Genomic DNA, 23,311 nt, shown 5'->3' on the forward strand with positions numbered 1-23,311 from the left:
TGGGTTATTACACCAGTGTAGGACTGGAACACAGCCAGTTTGGGTGAAGCCAGCCCCTGGCACCATCCACAATCCCAGTGTCATTTCCCACACAGTTTGCAAATACACCTCAAGCACTGATCCTTCCAGCTCGAGGACTTTGAAGGTTCAAGGGGCAATGTCAAGGCCAAACAAGTCCTCTCTGCATCTTTGACCCTACACAGGGTCCAAACACCCCCTCTGTAGAGAGGGCAGGGCACAGCCTTTGCACATAGGCATGAGAGGCCAAGATCACAGCAAGTGTGATCACAGAGGGCAGCAAGACAGACACTGAAGCACTGAGGAAGGCAGGGCAGCACTGAAAGCACTGTCCCTTTCCTCACCACTCACCCAGCAGGATGTATACATGGAATTAGGAGACAGAGGAGTAGTAGCTTACCTGCCTGGAAGGCACAGCTGCTGCACATCCAACTGCCTCAGAGAAAAACATACCAGTGCACATTCCCATGTCTTAAAATACAACCGTTAAAGACACATGGGCATATGCAAGGAGGATATTCTTCCAAACCACAACACAGCTGAAGCCCGTGTTACGCGCACTGAAAAAGAGAGAAGTTAATAAGCAGCAAAGGTGCCAGGAGAAAACGCCAAAGCAGTGGTGTCAGGAGGGTTCTGCTTTTCATTCACTATTTATACAACACGGCCTAGACGTGTGCTAACTCTGTGAAATCCTGCTCCCCTCCATCAGCAACAACCCTGGCCACACAGCACACACAAGCCAGGGGGAGAGGTCAGAGGATGCCCAAAAATGCAACACGCAAATAACAAGGAGAGACGACACTTTTTTGTTGAATATTTTAATATCTGCATTGCCTTCATAGCGCAATTAAAGCGATCTTTAAAATTCACTTATTACAAATGTTTGTCAAGTCTGTTTTTCCCCAGAAACACTTTTCTTGCTTCCTTGCACATACGCCCAAACACACTATAAAAACCTCATTCATAACATCAAAGGAAGGGCAATCATCATTCATGTAAACATCTTTCTTAGAGTTATCCATTTTTAAAAGTCATGAATAAACCTACAGATGTTCAGTAAGGCTCATAGTTCGGGTACAAATGTCATAAAACACCTATCAAGTACTGTATACAAGTTAAATACTCCGGGGTTAACCGCTAACACGTGTATAAGCTTACCCCAAAGATTATTCTTTAGCACTTAGTTCTTCAGAACAGAGACACCCAGTAATTATGGGCTAAAGAGTATTAAAATAGCAGAAGGCCCAGCAGAAACTGTTAAGTAATACACAATTTTAGTCTGGATCTTAGCTCAGAGTTAAATTCATTACAGTTACAGTAGGAAAATTTTCTAGGAGGGAATCTGCAGAAAGGAGGGATGGGTCGTTTGTACAATATCACGAGGGACAAGCTGAGAGGTATGTCTTGAAGATGTGACTAGCCTTGCTATTGCAATTATTTATGGCAGCTGCTTGTAATGCTGCATAAATACTTTCCCAAATAGCAGAAACGACCATTTGTAATTCTAAGGATCATTTGTTGCATCTCCCCTTAAAAAAATAATTATCTACTTACTGGTATTCAATTACACGTGTGTCTTACAAAAAGACATCCTTTTAAATTTGGTTTAGATCTTACTGGAACTTTTTTTGTTTAAATATTCATTCTACCATGAAAATATTTCATACAAACATCATTTTACATACAAACGTTAAAACTTGTGAAGAGGGTCTTCCCACACTCGTGATTTTATGGCTTCAGTGTTTAATTGCTTACAATTTTTGTATATATATTTCTCCTAGGGGGAAAAAATATAGTTACAGTAAAACTGGTAAGAGGAAAAGAGCAGGAGCTTCCATTGCCCGAAGACAGAAGAGCGCCACGAGGAGGGTCCATTCAACAGATGTGTTCAAAACCTTTGATCTGGGGCAAGTAAACATGCACTCATTCTTGCACCTTTTTATTTTATTTTATTTTTTTTATTTAAAAATCCCTTATAAGACTGCTTAGAAATTCATTGTCCAAAAAATAGAGTTCTCATGTTTCCAGTACACGAAGCAAAAGGAACAAGTTCACCCCAGGGCGCGGGTGAGCGCGGAGCCCACCGACACCCACGGGGCAAAGCTGCCCCCACGCCTGCTCTCCTCGCCCCGATGCTCTCAGCACACGACAGCGCAGCGCAAAGTGAGGAAGAGGCGTCTAATGCAGCACCCCAGCATGTAAGGAGACACTTCAGTAACATTGTTTTCAAAACAATTTGGTTTTTCTTAAGTGCATGGAGGTGAATTCCTCAGGCACCCGCGACTCCAGCGATTCTGCTGTGCCACAGGAAAACAAAGCCGCAGACGGCCGGCTCTGTATGACACGTTACCTCATCGCAACGGCAGCATTTTCCTAGAAGACTATCAGATTGAGCGAAAGGACAAAAATCACAGAGGCCTCTGGGACAGAAGTGACACTGTACAGTCCCTGGTGCAACCCAAGCACTGAGCACTGGTTTTGACTGAAGGATAAGGGCAGCCAGCTGGGAAGGAAACAGAAAAGTGGTAATTTCCACCACTTCTCGGTTTCTCTCGCCAGACAGGTTATGTTGGCTACTCTGCTCCTCCAGTGCCTGGCAGAGGGTGTGAAATCCCTGATGGAGCTCTTGCTTACACACCAGCAACAGGTTACAACCCCGGGAAAGAAACCCCAGCCACTGCCAACTGTGTGCAACGCTGCAAGCTCTGCATCCGGGAGGACTGCGCTGAGGAGAAGGCTGCCCAGTCACTCCCAAAACATGCAGCCCCGCACAGCCGAGCAGCTGACCTCCAAAAGGTCCCAAAACCTGCACAGGGAGTTGCCCAGGAGTGATTAAAAGCATGGGCCATCCTAGTGGGTACCGTTGCAACTGTGGAAAAAGTCAAAAAGCTCTCCCAGCTCTCGCTCCAACTGCTGAAGAGCATCATCCACATATTTCCTTTGACTTTTTCAACAGTTAAGACTTGCAGGTCTTTATGAAGGGTAGGTTTTTATAATTACTATAAAAATAAAACCAAAACCAAAAAAGGAAAAAAAGCCTTTTTAGATTTGTGAAGGAAAACCAAGTATTTTAATAGATCCCCAAAAGTAAAATTATAGCTTGAAACTCAACTTGAGACACCCCCTCCACGGCTTAAGCCCTTTTCCTTCTTATCCAGAGGAGTGACCCAGCAGCAGGTAGCTCTCAGCTCTAACTTCTCATGCTCTCTTGTCTCCAAGATTAATCACTTCTCCAGAAAACTGGGCTTCTGTATTCTTGGTGACAAAACGCTGTGCTGCCACGGCAGGAAGATCCACTTCAGATTTATTTTTTTTTTTAAGAGACCATCAGCAGCCCCTAATACAGGTTGATACAGGGTCCTTCTCATAAGGAACTCAGGTAACAACCCTCCCATCACAGAGTAGCCACGTGCAGCACTGCAGACTAAAGGCAGGCATTGGGAACTGATCCTTCTCTGGAAAGAGCAATTCCAAGTTCTCCTATCTGAGAGCCAGCTGCTCACCCAGGCTCAGCTGACAGGCATCAGCTCTCCTTCCAGTTTCTGTGCCAACAGGACAGGTCCTTGGCCAGACTCTTGAGAAGTGGAGCTTCTTTATTTATTGCATATTCACCAACAGTCAGCTGCAACCCACAGACCCAAACGGATTTTTTTGCAAAATGACTTCTTCCTCTGCCCCAAATTAAAACCGTGGTTTGGTGTGGGTCTCGTGTCTACAGATATGTCATCATACTACTTGATAAATAGTTTTGCAAAGCTGGTCTTGCTATCTAGTGAGCCCCAGAAGCTGAGCTGCAATACACTGACCAAGTTAAGGCATTATTTGGAGTTCTGTAACTAACCTGTGTTTGAACCAGTGGCTGCCAATGCACACCTCTGAAGGACACACTGAGCCCTTTTGCTACCCAGTGGTAAAAACCATCCCAGCCAGCTCCACTATAACAGACCAGAAAGAGAAAGAAAATAAGGAAGAATTAAAAGGCTTGGTCCTGAATCAAGCCAAAGCAGCTTCATAATCACATCGTTTATAGAAGGTTGGTCACCGAAGAAGGGAGCTATAGAAGGACCAACAGATTTTACAGAGCAGAGAGAAGGACAGCAGAGCTAACAGAGACAAGAGCCACAACTGTGGCATGCTACCAGGCTACACCAGTGTGCAAAAGAATCTGCCTGACTGTCACCAAATTTTTGGAGAACACACAGGATACCTCAGTGCCTTTTTTTCCTTGAATTTCCCTATTTTAGGATACAATCTTCAAGCCTGACACGTAAAGAGCACCTATTTTCTATTTATCTCAAAAATCAGGCAATATGAAGACTGACAAATCTATCAAAACATAAGCAACTCCACACAAAGAGGAGATAGCAGAGGAATCAGAGACTGATCAGGAATGAAGCTAAAGGAGCTCTAGAGATCAGAACATATTAAGCACAATTCTCCAGTGAGCACAGAGAGGCCAGCAGTCCAAAGCAGGTTATCAAGACTGTGGAAGGAGTTACCATCCATTCCCAGCAGGGTTCAGTCACATATCTTCCCTCTCCCTCTTCCCTGCACTTAAACTCAGCCTCAATTTTGCAAACTTCAATGGTCCTGGCAGAATAATCCACTAGATGCACATGACAGCTCCCTACCAGTGTGGAATGCTCTTCTGCAGTTGGCTGATGATTTAAGTAACCACCTGTGAGCAGGCAGGGAAAGATGAAGTCATGCATATTTCCTTTTGAGGATTATTTGCTGAGACTGTGCTCCTGACTGACTTTTGAGAACTCTCCCTCACCTGTGAGGTGCAGTTCTGTCTCTGCACTCTCAGCTCAGTCCCTGCCAGCCACCTGCCTTGGATGGGGTGCAGAGCTGAGTCTCCAGCACGAAGAGACAGGAGGTGCCACAGCTCACATTCAGAGCACCACTGAAAACCTCAAATTGCCCTGAGCCTACCTGTCCCCTGCCCCAGCACAAGCACAGAGTAGCTTCTGTGCAAGCTTAAATGGTGAGGTGCTGGGAAAGGTTTGTGATCAGTCACAGGGAATAAACAGAGCCCCAGGTTAGAGAGGTTCTTATGAGTAATTCCTAACTTTGCTCAGGTACCAAAGCAAGGATTCTCAAGACTGCACAAACCAGCAACCTCATCCTTCCACTTGCAGGTCCCCAACACATCCTCCCTGCCCAGCTCCCCAGACACCTCTGACCATTCAAGCAACCAACCAAAATGTGTTGCAATAGAAAGGTAGGTCTGATTCCCAAATCATTTATGTTACATATATACAAACTTCTTTAAACTACAAACATTTAAAGAAAGTGTTGCAAATGCATTTGAGTTTTTCCCTAAGCTGCTAAACCCAAAAGAGAGCATCAAGAGTCCCAGAAAGGCTCCAGTATCCAGACCGAGACGATACATTATTTCTCTCTTATACAGCATTAGGCAAGACCAGTACAGTATCTGAAAAATGCACAATTTCCCTACCCCTGAAAAACCCCAGAACACAGCCCTACAGATGAATATTCACAACCCCCCACTGTTGGCTACAACAAAGCTATGGATTGACTGCTGTTTCTAAATATGAGCAGTGAGTGATGCTTTTACATTCATTGTTTGTCTTTCGAAAACAATCTTTTCATATCTTTTCTTTTTTTAAAAAAAAAAATCTTATTTTGATACCTCATACTATATTAATTTTTCACTGTGTCTTAAGCCAGTACTACTAAAAGATGGCTACAAGGCTATGCTTTGTCAACTGAACACACACAAAAGATACAGCTCTCCTTTACCAAGTACTACAGCCTGCCCCCAAATACATACACCTCCTTTCTCAGGATTTATGGGAGATGCAAGCACCTCATTGCCAGAACTTTTGCCTTGAGAACTGGCTGCTTTAACAGGTGAAATACACAACCCAGCTCATGGACACAAATGCAAGCTATGCCTTGCCTTCCAGAACATGAACTTCTGAAAGTCCTTCAACAAGCGAATCTGTTCTCTCCTTTCAGAAAATCTTCATGCAAAGAACAGTTTCATTTGCATGTCATAATAATAAATTAAATAAAATAAGCCAGCCGTAAAGGCTAGATAAATATTATGTTTGGACATGTTGCTATACTATTTAGAGAGCCACAAAGACCAACACACAGCACTCTCACATACACACACAAGCCTTTCCACTAGTTAGAAAGGATTTTCTCCTGCAAAAGAGGATTTGTAGAAAGAATAACGTTCAGACAAGAGGAAAGGAGAGTTAAAACCCAGCCTCCTATATGCTAATAAATAAACTGCTCTATTGCAAGATTCAGATCAAAGGTTTAAAAAGGCAAAATTATGCTACTATTAGAGAATATCAAAATATTACTGTTATCATCACAAGTGGCATATATGCAAAATGCAGTTGCACAATAATGCCTAGGCAGATAGAGAGCAACACTAAGTCTGCCAACTAAAAGTGAACAATATACCCATTTTAGTTTCTGTCTAGTCTTTTGGCATCTTTGCATATGGTGCAAAAGCAGAAGCTACCAAAGAATACCACATCTTGTATAGAATATTAAATAATTTCTCCAGATAAGACTGGTGCAACGCTAGCTAATTTTAAATCTTCTATGAGTAACACAGTCAAACCTAGTTAGTATGCAAGAAACTTATCTCTTAACACAGAATGCAAATTTATGATGCAACAGTATGAACAATCCCTGGTTGTCCAGTTTTCAGTAGAAAGGTAGTGCATAGATCCAAGTTTCTGTTTCAGTTTGCTGAACGGAGAAGGCGCTCCCGTTTCACTTTTGCTGGGCAGCCTGGAAAGCTTTCAGTTCCAGCTGGTACCACTCCGGTGCTTCTGGCCCGTTCTGCCCAACGGGGTTGTGATCGTATCCGTAAGCCACTGTCAGTTCTTCATCCTTCTCCACAGCCCTGATGGTACGGATACACTTGATGGGCCCAAAACGAGGATGAACAAACCTAGGGGGAAAAAGCACCTTTGCTAGGCTCAGCTGTCAATTTACAGACTCACAGTTTCAGAAGTCCCTCACAGCATTGCATAGTCTGATATCAGATGAGCAGACTGCTTTGAATCACCCTTATAAAGATTTCAGAATAAGAGCAAAAATATTGATATATCAAAGGAGTTTTGTGTAGCTCTATTATCTGAAGTTTTTCAACAGTCCTGCAAAATTGCTTGCTTGTATCAAAAAATAAAACAGTTAATCACTGCCACATGCCTTGGGTTTGCAGAGGTAACCATCTGCATGACAGGAAAACAGTACAGATTATGAGAGACTGGAGAGCATGCTAAATTGCTCATCTTAGTACAGGTTAACCACCTAACAATGGTAACATAATTCTGTACATCTTCTCCCAGGGTCCCACAGTAAAGGAACCTGGCTTGTTTAATGCAGGAAAACTATTTTCTACATAGATGTATCCACAGGTGTGTTTGTTTATACCTTGCTATGAGCATACGGTTACATGAAAAGTTTCCTGGTGCAGAGCAGCAAGATGCTTATTTTTTCTGAGTTTCAAAAACAACAGCACATTTGATGGTGCTGGTCAAGCATCAGTAACTCAGCAAAGGACAGCGCAGTCCTAGCCAAGCTACGATTTAGAGAGCTGTGATTAAGCATTTTAGAATCAAGAAGCATTTCATAGATTTCCAGACAAAACTAACACAGCTGCAAACTTCAAGATACTCCATGGTGTAAGTCCCAACAGACATCAAGCACCTGCAATGCCAGCCCATTTCCAACTCAGCCTAGGTGAGCAGAAACTCCTTCAGTGCCCGAACTCATTGCTCCCACCCCAGCACTGCTCCTCATCCAGTTGCCAGAGACAATCTGTGAGCCCTGAGAGCTGGGCTGCAGCTTCTACCCCGAAACACAGCACTCTACTCACGGGTCGTAGATGCAGTTAGGAGTGAAAGAATGGTTGGCCTTATGCCCCAGCGAGGCACAGTACTTGGCAGCGTGGTTGTAGGGCTCTGGCACGTCTATGACTGTTTCATCATCCAGGGATATTGTATTTCCATTGAGGGCCCAGTCTCTGCTGTCTACCTAGTTTACAAGGCAAAAATCCAGTGTCTGTGGGGTCAACTTTGTCAGCAGTTTGAAAGCCAACATTCAAAATATATGCAACTAAGGCTTTTCATCTGTGCGTCATTTAAAAAAAACCCACCGCCTTTTTTTTAGTCATACATAAGTGAACATGCACTTTCTTTCAATTAAACTCTATCACATTAAACCTTAAAGGTGGGAAGGTGATGGGTATAAAATCCTGTGAGAAGAAAACTTCAGAAGGAGCAATGAAAATTCAGACTGACTTTTTTCTCTTCTTTACCTCCTGGTGTGTAATTCGCACTCCGTTGTAAAAGGACATCACTGTACTGGCTTCTGCTGCTACTTTTGAAAACAATCCTTCTCCAGCACTGGAAATGAGAGAGACATCCACATACACCCTACAGGAGGAAGAGGGCATGGAATTAGTGACTGGCTACAGTTTTAATTTTCAAGAAGTATTATCACAACACTACTGGGATAAAGACTAATACTTCAATATAACAATACAGCTAACAATAATAACAATTCAGAACCTCTAAATGGAACTACTTCCCTTCCTCTCTTCTATACAGTTTTGGCAAAACTGAAATTTGGTGGGAAGTGGGGGTGACTTTGAAAATTACTTTTTGCAAGTGCCAATTTACTATTACTTCTCAATGATGGCTGCAACTCAGGAATGCCCTCAATAACACACCAGAAATCCCAGAGGTCCCTGCCAAGCTGAGGTTGCTGGAATGCACAGATGAGCAAGAGTTCTGAAGGTAAAGTGCTACATATTCAAAGACTCAATGCAAATCAATGCCAGCATTTTACTAATCACTTAGATACTTCAGAGTATCAGGAAAGGACTACAGTTGAGGTATATACAGAGCAAGGTCTCCTAAAGGTCTAGGTAAAACTATAATTGTGGAATAGCCACAGAAGAGATATTCCTGAATATCTATCATGAGGCAATTCCTGAGCAATGTTTTTTGACGTTACAGGGTTTTCACAAACAGTATCTCACTTTTCTCCAGGTTGATGATTTACTCTTGCTGCTTTCCTACATCTGTAGGGAGGGAAGAAAATTTTGTACAACACATGCCACCCAGCAAGAGACCCTGAATGCAGCACCCTGTAAGCTAGTTACACATCTAGAAAACAGGGAACAGCATATTTTTTGTCAGAACATTTTGTATATGTGGGCTATAGTGGAGTCCAGGGCTTGACTGAACATGCCTTTGAAATGCTAAGAAATTATCCTAGTTTAATCTCTTAAAATGTATCATTGTGTTTCATCCACCAGAGTGCAATTTCATTTTTTGAATCGGAAAGAAAGTCAATCAAGTCAAATGCTGACTGATGTACATTAACAGCTTCCATTTCACAAAACCCTTACAAACCTTTTTAAAAATTTTAGATGAGAAAGGTTTGCAAAATTAGGCTCTAAATATATAACAGCAAAGAAACATTGGGAGAATGAAAAAAGCCTACCTTTCTGATTCATATGGATCAGGAAGAAGGGCATTTGTAGAAATGCAGGATGAAGTAGATTTGTCAAAACTGTATACCGGGCCTAAAAAAAACCAGACATCAACAAAGGAAATAAACTAATTGGCAGCACTGAAAGCATGCAAGCCTTAACTGAATCAAGACATTCAAAAATTAAATTTTAATGTCTGACAAAAATGTTATGCTTCCAAAAAAAGGTACTAAACAGAACTGTACCTGTAAAAAGCCTTCAGCAAGATTCTTCCCCTCAACATACTAGAGTGGCAATATTAACACAAAAAGGCAATATGTATGTTCTTCAAACTATCAACTAGTAATGGAGGACTGGACAGTCTTTCAAAACTAACGCTCTCACAGTCTCAAAATATCATTTAAAAGCAAAGCAAAATTTAGAAGGATACATTCAATAATACATTAATTATAAAAAATCTTGGACTACTTAAAATATGAAGTATTTTCTAGTCCAAATCCTGAAGATACTTCAGCCAGAAGATAATGTTCAGTAGTCAGAGAACACACATGCTACAGTCATTTGTTTCTTGCCAATAATAAGCAATTCAGTGGTACACCTCTAATTAGATTCTCACATCCCTCTCTCAACTGCCAGAGAACTATTTGGGAGATAGGTTAAGATGAAGGGGGAAATAAGATGGGGAAAAAACCCCCGCAAAACAGAGTATTACAAAGTTTGATGAAAGGCCATTGCCCCTGGTGTCCAGGATCTGTTATAGCTTAAGGCAGCTTCCTCCAGAGTATAACTTAATCCTGTTTACAAAGCACAACTGCACTCTCTTAGAAGGTAAGTTTTAAGTTAAATTTTGACTTGCTATCACAACGGAGAGATTTAAAAAATAAACTCACGAGCATTTGCTTGTCAATGAGTTTTATATGCCTGTTTCATATCAAGTGAGACAACCTCTGCTGGCAAAATAATTAAATGCATTATCATGGTCCCTGCTTGTTACTGATGGTCCTGTCTGCAGCTTAAACCCACACACCTTTGAAACATCACACACACCTCAGAGCAACAAAACCACTCCAGAACTGTAGGTCCAAGCCACCACTGCCCTAGAGAAGGAGCACTGGCTACACAGGTCACAGACACCACCCTGCCCCCATGCACTTCACAGCCACTCTCTATGAGCAGGACTAGACAGACTGAAGTGCTGGTGACTCAGACTGTTACACAATGACTGAATCTGGTTCACTAATTGCAATCCCTGTGTCCTTCCAGCCCAGTGACACAGGTGCCAGAACATTCACAGTGCTAACACCGACTTGCACGGAGCCAGCTGTCAGGGCTACAACCAAACCATGGCCTCCCTCTCCATTTGTAGTTATTTTACTAACAAAAAGCCTGTAACTGTGCCAGCAGTAACGTGGTGAAGCAGGTTTTCCTGCTGGCACAGAGGATGATGGTGTGTGTGACAAACAGGACTGTGCCCACGAGCACATGACTGAGAGAAGGGCTATGAAACGCAGTTTGGCAGGACCATGCAGGGGTCACTTCCTGCCTGTACCAAGGGCAAAGGAATCCCTCCACCTGCCTCTCCACCCAACTTTATAACTTAGAGAAGGGGACTCTCACTAACAGACTTACTAACTCATCACAGCCAGAATCTCTAGGGGGGAGCATTATAGGAACCAAGCTGTTTGTAGCAAGGAGTTGGTAGAATACAAGTTTCTGTGTTAGCTGAACTTACTGCCTGGTATGACTTCAAATTGAGGTTTCCCATCCTCGACAGCTGTCAAAGTTGCCAGTTTTGCTTCTATCATTTCTCCATCTATGAACCTTCCAGAATATGCAGTCTTTCCATCTGGATACACATAGGCTATTTTTTCTCCAGTCATCTCCCCTTCTTCATTCACTTCTCCCACAAGGCTGCCTCCATCCTGAAAGCACAGGCAAAAAAGAAAAGGCAAGGCATTCAGTTACGCTATACTGTCTTCATTTTAAATGAAAAGGAGTTTCCCCAACTTTTTTAAAAAGCAATCTAGTTCAGATATGAAATTGTGCAAATGAGAGAGAAAGCAGACCCAAGAAGAAACCGGATAAAGTCATTCCACTTAGTATAAAACTGATAATAGAAGTGAACGGGGTTTTCTCTGTTGTTTGGAATAGGTAAAACCCAAGGTCTTTCCTTCCATGTGACACAAATACGGAGTTCCAACTGGCAAAATTTTTATGTGAAGAGTCTGCAAATCAAGGCCCAAAGCCACACGGATGTCCAAGTTTGGTTAGTAGGATACTGTGCTGGAGGAAAGAAAAAAATTAAACGCTGCCTTGCTCGCTGCTAATTCATGGTGCCTCAAAAGACCTGAGCCTATTAAGGAAAAAAAAAAGTTTTGCTGGATGACAGGAGAGTGTCTCTGTCCCAGTATCCCCCCGACAATGTCAAGTGGTGCTCAATGAGAACAACTGTTTGCTGAAAGCCATCAGCAGCAACACTTTTCCTCTCTCAGGTTTACAAATTTTAGCCCTGGGCTTTCCCATCTGTGATTTGCCTGCAACTTGGGCTATGTCTATTTACAGAACTGCAGAATGAGATGCATGGATTAGCACAGGTCTAACCTGTGTTTATTTCAAAAGGGACAAAGAAGCCTCTCCAAATACACCCTGGAGCAAAACCAGCAGGTGTGATGTGGCGACAGACTGATTTAGATCAAGACCACTGCGCACAGACTCTATTTCAAAGTGACACCATTTTGTTCAGCTGCAAGGATGAAAAGAGTTTCAAGCAAGCTGTAGTGGGGAACAGAGAACCTGAAGTCTTGGAAAAATTTGTGCATATAGCATCCTGCACAGAACCACGAAGAAAGAATTCCTTCCATGGCAAAGGCGTTTTTTTTGGAACACTTCGCATCCTTAAGTCTGGCAAGATGATAATGATAAACAACCTCTAATTACCCACATTTCCAGAAAGTACAGCAACACTTTGACAGCTGGAAGATGAAGCAGGAGATACACGAACTGAAGGGTCAGCTGTTTGTATTTCATATACTAGGACTGAGAATCTTTTGGCAGTGTTCACCAAGCATTTGTTGATCCTAGCACATGCTTAACAGCAACAGTGAAAACCAGTAAATAAAATGAACAGCCAGTGGTAAGCATTTAGAAATGAATCTGCAACTAAAGTTTGTGCCATATGTGGCACAGAAATAGATTAGGTTTTGACCAGCAGCTTAATTACATGCAGATGTTTCCCCCTTCTTGGCACAAGGTAAAGACTGAAAGGTTCAAGTCTGGAGTGCTGTGTAAGGCTGAATAGGAACTAAAATTAAAAAAACCCTAAAAACTAGTACAACCATTATTGCCTTAACTAGGATGGCTATAGAAGAACAACAAACATTTTTGTGAAAGTTTTTAATGAAAATTCAGAAAGATAAAATTCTGGCTTGCTTAATTAACAAAGCACTTGTCCACACTCTACTCAGAGGCACAGTTCTCATACCCCTCATATTTGATTTGTTGGGCAAAGCCAGATGTCACAGCATACCCTGCAGAAATGGAGACAAGGTCTAATTAAATAAGAGCAGCAGGCTGCAATCATTTGCATGGTTTCCCTGCTCCTCACCTGCAGCCACCACTACAAGGTGGCAAAACTACTCAGAGAGACAATGCATAAATCGTTATACATATTATTTTACATTACATACAAATGATATATAAATGCACTTCCAAGGGGCTGGGTTCCCTGGAAGATGAAGACAGTGGAGGTATCTTGCAGCCTTGCTGAATCTCGCCTACTGGGCAAGCATTCAACACCAAAAAGCTTTAACTGTATGTTGGGTTTTCCAAAAATCAGAATGCACAGATCTTTTACCCAGATTTCAGTGTGTTGACTTTTGGATAACTGAGTCATGGTGGGTATTTGTTTCAGCTGGGGAGAAAAGAAAGGTACATATTGTGCAATAAAGAGAGCAGGTGGCCAGGCTTACTGGGTAATAAATCCAACAGACTCCATGTCGGATGTTGTCCTTATACTGCCCTTTGAATATCAGCCGCCCGTCGCTGTCGTACTCCTGGGCTGGTCCATTCAGCTCTCCATCCACATATGTGCCATGAAGGACCACTCCATCCTCATAAGTGTAGATTCCCTGGCCTTGCAGGGCGTCATCAACGTAGTACCCCTCCAGGGTGCTGGTAAAGAGAGAAAGAAAACAGCAGTGGAAAACTATTCACCTCTCTTTGAGGTGAACCCAAAGCCTCAACACACTGGAAAGCCAAGAGGAAAACCAGAAACTTGTTTCTGTGGAGCTCCAAAGGCAGAAAACAACTTAGTGTCCTTTCATCACAGTGTGCTGCAAGGGCACAGCATCACTCATCTAAATCACAGTGCTCAGCATTCTTTTGTAGGTTGGAACAGCAACTTACAGCAGTGAATGGACACTCCTGGTCAAAGGAGAAATTATTGCTCAAGCAGGTTACTCTCACATCTGGACCTTCTACTTGCCATGCGTGGATCTTTACCGACATCTCTCTGGCGAGGTGAAATTGAGCTGCCAGACAGATGAACCACGACAGAGCACGAACTGCAACCCGCTACAGTTCGGTATCAGCTCCCCAGCAACACACTTAGCAGCCACTTGTACAGGAGTTTGCTAAAAGCACTGTCATTTTTTCATGTATTTCTATTAAAATGGAACACAGCCTGTCAAACAGAACTAGTGCTGCACTTGGATTTGAACAAAGAAACGTTTCACTTTGGTTTTGTCTTGCAAACCCTTTAGACAGGGCACAGTAACACCTTGCAGTCTGCATCACAAAGAATGAAGGCATAACCATAAAAGGGGGTCTACTCAGTTACTTCTTTCTCATGTTAGAACTAGGATAAGGGAATACAAACTGTTCAGCTTTTCCTCCAGCACACTCAGCTAACAGTCAGCTGCAGTACACATACTTTCACTGCTTAGTTTTTTTTCGGATGAAGGCATCTAAGGTATAAGCCCAAACACGTGTCTGTGAGCACACGACTCTATGTGTTTTACATGATTTTACAAACCAGATTTTCAAGAGTTGCAGAAGGAATGTTTTTTTTTCCAGAATTCACTTTCTCGTTTCTAAAGCCTCATGCTCTGTTTTTACATAACTTTGGCAAGCTGGTTGAGGTTTCCATGGGAAAATATATTACAGTAAAAGCCTCAATGCAAACCAGATGCAAAACAGGAAGGGGCAGGAAAACTATTTTATTTTTCAGTCAGATGAATTTCTTGATCCAGGTTGCTCCAGAGCTGCACCACAGCACAGGGAAGGAGCAGGGTAGATGAGGGAAACACCAGGAATCAGTGCTCTTACTTGACTATAAATGATGCCACTTTCCCCTCTAGTTTATCACAGATCACTAGATTTGAATTTCATTGTAGCTGACAACACACACAGAGTCCACATGCAGAAATGCCCTTTAAAAGAAGTAGCCATCCCTAGTTTAAGTAATGAAAAACACAAAAAAACCCCTTCTTGTTACCCTTAATTATATTAGTTGAAGTTAACAAGTTGCTAAATTACAACAGTGCTTCAGTATTGGAGAAATACCTTTTACTGTAACTCAAATTTCTATGTTCTCTCTTTGTATTAAGCCACAAATAGTGTCCAAAAGATCCACCTCATCTAAGGAAATCAAAAGAAAGAATCTGAAGAAAAAAGTCCATGTCCTTCAAACTCAGGTTCTCTAAAATATTTATACTTTTCACAGTTTCTGAGTTATTTCCACCCTGCTCCACATTCTGTCTTAAGCTATCAAAGTGTCGTGTCTGCGGCCAGACATGATGATTGCAGCTAAGACCTGACCAGCACAAAGAGGAATAAATAGCTTCTGTGTCTTCCATAAACAAAATCCTGTTAATACAAACTCTGAGCTAGCCTATATTTCTCTGGTTTTCTTCTCACATGATCATATTTCTGATAACATAAAGTTTTACTAAAGTCAAGATCTGTCAGGTGTGCTGTCTTCCTGTTATCCATTATGCCTAGAAGGGACTAAAGATACTCATTACCTACAAAATAAACGCGTGGTAAGAGCTGGGGGTGAGGAGGGGAGGAAATACTGCAATGTCCTCCCCTGCTCCAGGTACTACGTTAACATCCATATAAACTGATCTATTCATCTCTCACTCCCCCCACATGGGAACATCGGAAACTTTTTCCCAAAAAGAATAGTTTTGTACTGTGTTCTGGGAGATAGTTTACAGGAGTTTCCAGTTAAGGGAGAAGGGCAGCTGCAGCTCTGTGCCAAGCACGGCTCTCAGGCTCGCCCTTATTGCGCCAAGTGCCCTGCAAAGTACACTCCAGAAGTGCTGGCACCAAGGAAAGCTCAAGTACACAATGCAGAACAGGGAGTATGCCGGAGGTGAAACTTCTCTCTCTGAAAGAATATGTTGGGGTGTGTTGCATTTTTTGAAGAGGGACAAAAAACCTGGCTGATATTTCATTCCAGGTTTTCATTCCTTTAAATAATCAACAGGAAGGGGGCAGCTAGTCTAGTAAAGGGGAAAATTTTCATTGACCAAACAAGGCAGCCAGGCAGCCAGTCTTATTCCCCAACACTCAAAAAATGAGAGTGCTTACACTGCAGCCTGTCCAATATCTGACAGGACTCAGCTACTCCCCAACTGCAGCTGTCAGCCTTCACCAGCAGCCTGCCAGGGAAACAGACCCAGGAGTGCTGAAACCAGCTAACTTACTGCAAAGGGAGAGGTGTTTGGAGAAATTCTGGAGATTAATTTCTCTTCTTCATGAGCACTCAGCCTTGCCCGTGGCACAGATAATGGAAACAGCATGTCCTGTTTTATGCCAGGTCATTCTTCCTGCAACACATCGCGATTCCAGAACGATCCGTTTCAGAGAGCACCTCAATCTTGCTAGCTGGGCTAGCAAGATCTTACATCTTCAGTAATTAGGCACTGCTCAGTTAAGGCTGCTTTAGCTAAATTAAAATATGTAATGTCTTATAAAAATACCCCATCTTCCAAAAACACATTACAGACTATTTTTGCATATTTTCATTCTGCTACTTCCTGAAGTCATCAGTAGCCAACTGTTCCGTTTTTTTTAAGGGTTATGAAAATTATACAAGCAAAAAAAAAAAAAAGAGAGAGAGAAGAGCTGGCAACACTGAAGCAGTAGAGAAAAGGTTCAGCAGCAACCCGGCTTTTCCCACAGAGCACTGCCTGTACCCTGGATTACACGGAAAAGCAGCCCTACAAACAAAATAGCAGGTCAGTTCCTCTGACTGTACAATCAGCAACTGCTCTGCTGAGATCATCCACAAGCACAGAAGCATTATGCACATGTGTCCATAGAGACACTGTCTGCCAATTTAAAAAAAAAAAAAAGCTATTTTGGAAAAGTCAGCTGCTGGGCAGTCCTGGTTTTCAGTTACTCAGAGCAGATTTAATAAGCCCATGACCAACAACAGTGGGGATTTTTCTTCATCCAGGCTTGGAGGCCCGATCGGTTTCTGCATAACTGAATGAATATATTATCTTTCTCATGAAAAAAAAACAAACCACAATCTCCAGTATGAAACAACTGCAAAGGCCAATACAGACAAGGAGCTGACTCACTGAGACAGCACAATACCTCCACTCCTGCTCAGAACTTTGCTGAGCAGGCGGAGAGTAGACCCAGCACGACTGTCAGTTTAACAGCTGCTATTCATAGTGCCACTGACAGCTGCAAAACCATGAAGAATCGTGTCATTTTATACATCTGCTGCTCCTTTGGAGGAAGTTCTGGGCAACTGCAGAGAGGAATGCTGCAGTGGGGGGGAAGACTTACAAGGTGTTCGTAAAGAAAATCTGGGAAGAAAACACATGCATTGGCACAGACTGGCCCGATTTCACTGTCAAATTCCCAGCGAAAAGAAGGGAAATTATAGGGGCTTTCCTGAAAGTAAATCAGGCCACAAGCAACTAGCAGAGGATTAACTAGAGTTGGTAACAAACCTGTCTTTAACTCAGTCCTCGAACCACTAAACAATTTCCAAGACCAAACAGAGGATAAGCCTCTCTGTCAAGGTCCTACATCTGTGCACGAGGGCTGGCATAGGGAGCTCCTAGTCCACCAGCACTCTCTGTACAGCACTATAAGACAAAGAATTCCATCTGCAGTTATGGACTTGAACTTTGATGTCCAAGCCATTGTCAGCATGGTTTCTAATAGTTCTGACCACCTCCCAGTTCTTAGGGTTTCTAATTAGTTCCTAATTTACAGTACTAAAAGAGCTCACACCACTGTATTCTCCCACCAGGAAACAACTACAAGCACCATATTAGACACAAAGCCCCCAAACCTACAGAGGAATGGCTACAGCAGCAGCAAACTTTACAGTAATAGTTTTTAATGAGAAACCTTATCTAGAAAGTCAGCAGCAGAAGGAAGAATATAGAAGAAAAACTGAAGAGGTAGAGTCTACCTTCCATCAAAAAAGAAGAATTTGCCACGGCCATTCTTTTCTCCATGCACAAAGTTTCCCTCAAATCTGTCTGTCGATGAGTAGGTTACTGTACAAAATCCATGTGGCAGCCCGTCATCATCTAGATGCCCTGAAATAAAATCCACACAAAGAACAACAGAACACATTAATTATTACATAAAATTTCAAACTTGTTCACATTCTGTAGATGCCTGAAATGCAGTAGCTCCCTAGTACTAAACAGTAATTCAAATCGTTGCTGTTAGAACAGTGACCAGAGACTCAGTGCAAGTGAAGTTTGCACTTGTGTAACACATCATTTAAAAAAGGGTCAGGATAAAAGAAAGGGGAAGAGAGACAGAAGAGAGAAGAGAATAATAAGCAAAAATTGTTTCTAAAAGAAACAAGCTTTATATTATTCTAACTTATATTAATATACATCTTCAAAAATATATAATAATTCTTTGTCTAAAACATGTGTTTCTTGGTGAGAACAGAATAAATTTACACTTCAATACACACAGTAACAAAAGGTTTGATTTTTTTCTTTTGATAAATACATGCCTCACAATAATGTGGGTGTGCCACCTTGCAGCTATATCCACAAGAATTTAAAGAAATAAAAGTATGTAATATCTATAATGTTTGCAGTATGTCAGTCAACTTGGTACTTAATATTTTAAACACTGTTCTCCAATGCCTTCCTGATGTGTTCACTTTACATCCTGTTCCCTTTCCCAGTCATATCAGTTTTCCCCATTACAGCTGTTGCAAAGGGGCAACATACGTGGATCCTCACCAGCACAACCTGACTAAGTTAAAGCATAATAAGGCTCCTATTGCACCTCTGAGTGGTCCTACAAAGCCCAGAAAAAATGGCATAAGAGTGCTTTAAAGGATGGTTATTGCCTGGTTTACCTGTGTGAAGCTGGAGTCCTGAGCACTGCTGTGGCTGCAGAGCTCAGCAGGGCTGCTCTCAGCACAGTGATACACCTGGGAGGGTGTAACAAACTCCCACCGTGACATTTCAGCAGGTATAAATTCTGCATGAAAACTGTCAAGTAAATAAAAGCTAGTCTATATTTATGTTCTTCCATGCTTCTAAATAAAAAATGACCTCAGATTCCCCAAGTCTCCTGGTGATGCATACGTACCTTATGAGAGACAGCACATACCTCCACTTCTACAGGCTTTGGGTCAAGCTCTCCCCTGACCAAATTTGCCCTAAATTGAAAACGTTCAACACACACATGGAAAGGCAGAAACAAACTTCAGTGTGAGTTGAAGCAATTACAGCCCAGGTTGACACAGGAAACCAGACAGAGGCACCTCAGTACTACCAGATCTCCAGCCCTATGCCCAGAGAGGGAACAGGACTGTGCAGGACAGCAGTGGGAAAAGCCAGCCACCTATGTGGCTTCAGAGGTCCATCTGTGCAAGCCCTGAAGGTTCTGCAGGGACAAGGGTACCCAGAGAGTACACACATGCCCACGTGTTCCTCTCACATCACCATAAGCTACTGCTTCCTTGGGATGCTCCACGGCCCCTCAGGGACGTCACAGCCAGGGCACGGTAAACATCTGGTTCCTATGAGGCACACGACCTGCCCAAGCCTTGCAATTACCAGAAGGATTGAGACAGCAAAATGTCACATGCACAGGATGCTTTGTCAGGATTTATTTCCAAACTTTGGTCTATTTCAAAGTAAAATTACCTTAAAAAAAAACCAACAGAGAGAGAGAGAGAGACATACAGGAGATGGGAAAAAAAGAAGTGAATGTTCCTCAAAGTAACCAAGTTAGGTTGTGCATCTTCATTACCCATCTCCTGCACATGATACATTGAGTATGGAAATGCACCTAGAAAGGTGTACAGGAGAAAATACCAGTGAGATATTTGAACTTGTCCAAGAGCCAGGATTCCCTCCTTCACCCTTCCCATGCATGCTCCCCAAAGTTTCTCTCACACCTGCACATTTAAGTCTTCAGTCCCAATTAGACCGAAAACAGCTAAAAGTTTAAGAAGTTAATAAAACCAATCAGGCACTGCTTACAGACCGAAGTGAGAGAAATAATAAATTAAAAAGAGAGAGCAAAAGGCAGAAGGAAAAAAGCTCCATCACTGAAGGTTTTTAATAACTTTGAAGAAGAACTCTTTAAACAGAGGCTGCTCTTTCCAAACAAAAAAAAAAGGCTTTTTTAACTCACATTCAGTCAGGATACTCCTTCTATAGCAGTGAAAAGTTTTAGCAGTTATGTCAATTTAACTAAAAGGTCGGTGAAATTTCTATGGGGACACCTCTTTTAGAACCAAAAAATCTATATCAACATTTACAGTTTTAATTAAAAGCCTCGATTTTATCAAAATGGGAAGGGTACACTGGTGTAAGTTAACAAACCCTAAACACCACAGCACCAGTTTCCCCCTCACTATAGGGGCAAAACTTTTATAAAAAACTCGGATTTAAAAATATACTGACAATACTGGTACATTATACCATTAAAAAACCCATACAAAACAACAACAACAACAAAAAGCCCCTTGCAACTTTGTTCTCTGTGACTATTCAGTTTTGTCAAGATTTTGCTGGAATGCAAAGCCCAGCACAAAAGCTGCCATGCTTACACACAGAGCGCATGTCAGGACTTTAGCACAGCAGGACAGAGACTATATCACAGACTTAAATGGTCAGCTTTGATCCCATGGCCTCTATAGAGGGTCTTAATCTCAGCCACAATACAAAGAATCCAGTTATTCTAATATGCCAGATATTTCCCCTTATTAAAAAAAATAAAAACTGTCACCCCCTCACTTCAACAAAACAAGAAACACACAGTCTCTCTTAGTCAATAGGGGGGGGAAAAAAGAAATTTCAAGTTTCATAACATAGATGCAACTTTTCCTGTATGGTTGAGGCCTTAGGCTTTCTGTTTCAGATTAAGTCAATGGAAGAAGTCCTCATTATTTCAGTGGTAGCAGTGTGCTCCACTTCCCTTTCTCATCACTCTCCTCCATTTGGAAAAGCAAACCTAAAAGGTGTAAACATATTTTTAAATTATTGCAATATTTCACTTTTGTTACTTCGTTAAGGGTCTCTCAAGATTTCCTCTTAAGATCAGCCTTTTCAAGAAAAGGAATTACACTAATAGGGGTTAGTTCACAATGGGGTCACTTACCGGAACCACTGATGTACACAAATCAAAGATAAAAGCCCTTTATTGTCGGTATTACTTAAAAGATGACACACAACGTGCATCATCAATAAAAGATTCTGGCCACAAAGGTGCCAGATGGATTTTTTTGGGATAACAACAGAAAACCAACCTCCCCCCGCCCCCCCCCCCCCCAAAAAAAGTGCTGATTTCTTTCATATTTCTAACTTCCTTTGGACAAATGCAAAACCATCCAGTCATCCTAACCCCCAGAGCACCCTGCTCCTGTCAGATACCCGTATACAGATATTCAAACAGAGATACTCATATACACTGCTGAATAAAACATGCTTAGAAAATTCGCTTCCTTAGCTGAATGCTGAGCAAATCCAAGATAAGGCAAATGTGTATTTATCTGTGACATAGGGATCAAAACTATGACTCTTTGCCCCAGACACAATCGCCATCGGCAGATTTGAGGAGTGGGGAGGGAAAGGAGGGGAAAACCATGTCTCTTAGGGCACAGGGCACACCCCACTCGTACCTCAGTCCTCTCACACCCATGTTTTACACAGCAAAGCTTCCCTTCGGCTCCAATACCACATACCCAGAGACAACAAACCCAGATCCGAGCAGCAGCTGCTCAGCTCGCATCTGTCGTCAGACTAAGCCACCGTGCAAAATGCCTTCGCTGGAGCAACATGCTCTGAGGCCTAATCCTCCTGCCACAGGGATGCGAGCAGCCCACGGCGGAACAATGAGCATTACACCGGCATCTCATCGCGGGCAGCTCCTTGCTCCGTGTGCGCTTAATCCCAGCATCTGAAAAACCCAGGACCGCTCTTCCCGGCAGGGCCGCGGTCCCCGCGAGGAACCTTTTGGGGATCAGGCGCCTTCACGCAGAGATGCCGTGCTTTGTTCCAGAGCCGTGCCCGGCTCCCGGGTGCCTCACGGGATGACACATTGCGCTGGGGAGCCGCATTCCTGCGTGACAAGGAGGTTTCCACCACTAATTCACTCCCAGAGAGTAATTCACTCCTCTGGTCTGAAACTCTCCAAGGGTTAGTCCTCCACTCACAAGAGGCGTGTATATGCAGGTGTATATAGAGGTGTGTATACACACACACACAGCGCGTGTATACTGGCTAGGAGGTGGCCTGCCCCGCTCCCTTACGGATGGCTCCCGCCCCGCTGCCCATGGATGTGGCCACGGCTATTTCTTGCAGCCGCCTTTCCTTTTCCCTTCTCCATCTGCAGGTGCGCAACTGCAGCGCCTTGCTCCCTGCACTCTCCCCAAGGACGGGCATCCCCCGGTCCCTCCGCCACCGCTGGGGGAAAAGCGCCGGGCACCGCACGGGGCGGGGGAGCGCGGGCTGCGGGAGTGCGAGTGGGGGCACGGCAGCGGCAAAAAAATCCCCGACTGTTTATTTGTGACACTAGTTATTTTTGACACCGAGAGCCGAGCAGCCGCCACCGCCGTGCCCGGGGTCCGGAGCCTCCCGCCGCGCCCGGGGCGCTCAGCGGCGGGCGGCCCCCAGCGCGCCCGCCCGGAACCGTGGCCTCGGCTCCCCCCGGCCCAGACCCCGCCACGTGCGCGGCGGCGGCGGCGGCCCCGGCTCGCCCGTTGCATAAGCCCCGCTGATGTCATGCGCTGCCGCCGGCCCCGGCCGCCCCGCTCCGGCCGCCGCCGCCGCCACCACCCCGCGCTCCTCCCCAGACTCCTCCAGCAGCCCGGGAGGCCGCCGGTGCCCTGCGGCGCCGGCCGTGCCCGGCGGGGCGCGCTCCCCACGGCCGCGGGACACGCACCTTCCACGACCTCCTCCAGCGTCTCCTCGTCGCTGTCCATGGCGGCGGCGGCGGCGGTGGCGGCGGCGGGCGCGAGCGAGGCGCAGCCGCTGTGACACGCGCGGCCGCGCGCGCTACGCCCCGCCCACCCCTGCCGGGGGAGGGGCCGCGCCCTGACCACGCCCCCGTTGCCGTGGCCACGCCCACCGTCCCCTGAGCGACGCGGCGGTGGCGGTACGGGGACGTGTCCCCTGGGGAGACCCTGTCGCACGGCGCCGAGCGGCACGGAGGGCTGGAGAACGCCAGCCCAGCCCCCTCGGCCCGCTGACCGCGGTTGGCATCGCTGCAGTGCACGTCCTTGTGGGCCCTTGGCAGTGCCGTGACACCCCTTCTCCCGCCTCACGCCGAGGAGCACTG

General features: G+C 44.1%; 1 protein-coding gene across 1 annotated transcript; it reads right to left on the reverse strand.

Moving 5' to 3' along the window:
- Positions 1–823: 823 nt before the first annotated feature.
- SETD7 (SET domain containing 7, histone lysine methyltransferase) lies at positions 824–23,026 on the reverse strand. Its single transcript, XM_032685920.1, has 8 exons — positions 22,916–23,026; positions 17,958–18,087; positions 13,483–13,684; positions 11,247–11,436; positions 9,526–9,607; positions 8,333–8,450; positions 7,892–8,049; positions 824–6,961 (listed from the first exon to the last, which is right to left on the reverse strand). The coding sequence occupies exons 1-8, from the start codon at positions 22,953–22,955 to the stop codon at positions 6,781–6,783; spliced, it is 1,101 nt and encodes a 366-aa protein (XP_032541811.1). The 5' UTR covers positions 22,956–23,026; the 3' UTR covers positions 824–6,780.
- Positions 23,027–23,311: the final 285 nt, after the last annotated feature.

Source organism: Chiroxiphia lanceolata, chromosome 4, assembly GCF_009829145.1.
Source record: "Chiroxiphia lanceolata isolate bChiLan1 chromosome 4, bChiLan1.pri, whole genome shotgun sequence".
Taxonomy (NCBI): Eukaryota; Metazoa; Chordata; class Aves; order Passeriformes; family Pipridae; genus Chiroxiphia; species Chiroxiphia lanceolata.

What these genes read in the sequence shown, in the direction of transcription:
- SETD7 (XM_032685920.1), bottom strand. Translation starts at nt 22,955, where the DNA reads ATGGACAGCGACGAGGAGACGCTGGAGGAGGTCGTGGAAG. An exon ending in ATTTGAAGTCATACCAGGCA is followed by an intron (nt 9,608 to 11,246) that starts GTAAGTTCAGCT and finishes GGTTTTTTTTAG; the next exon opens with GCCCGGTATACAGTTTTGAC. An exon ending in GATCCATATGAATCAGAAAG is followed by an intron (nt 8,451 to 9,525) that starts GTAGGCTTTTTT and finishes TTCCTCCTGTAG; the next exon opens with GGTGTATGTGGATGTCTCTC.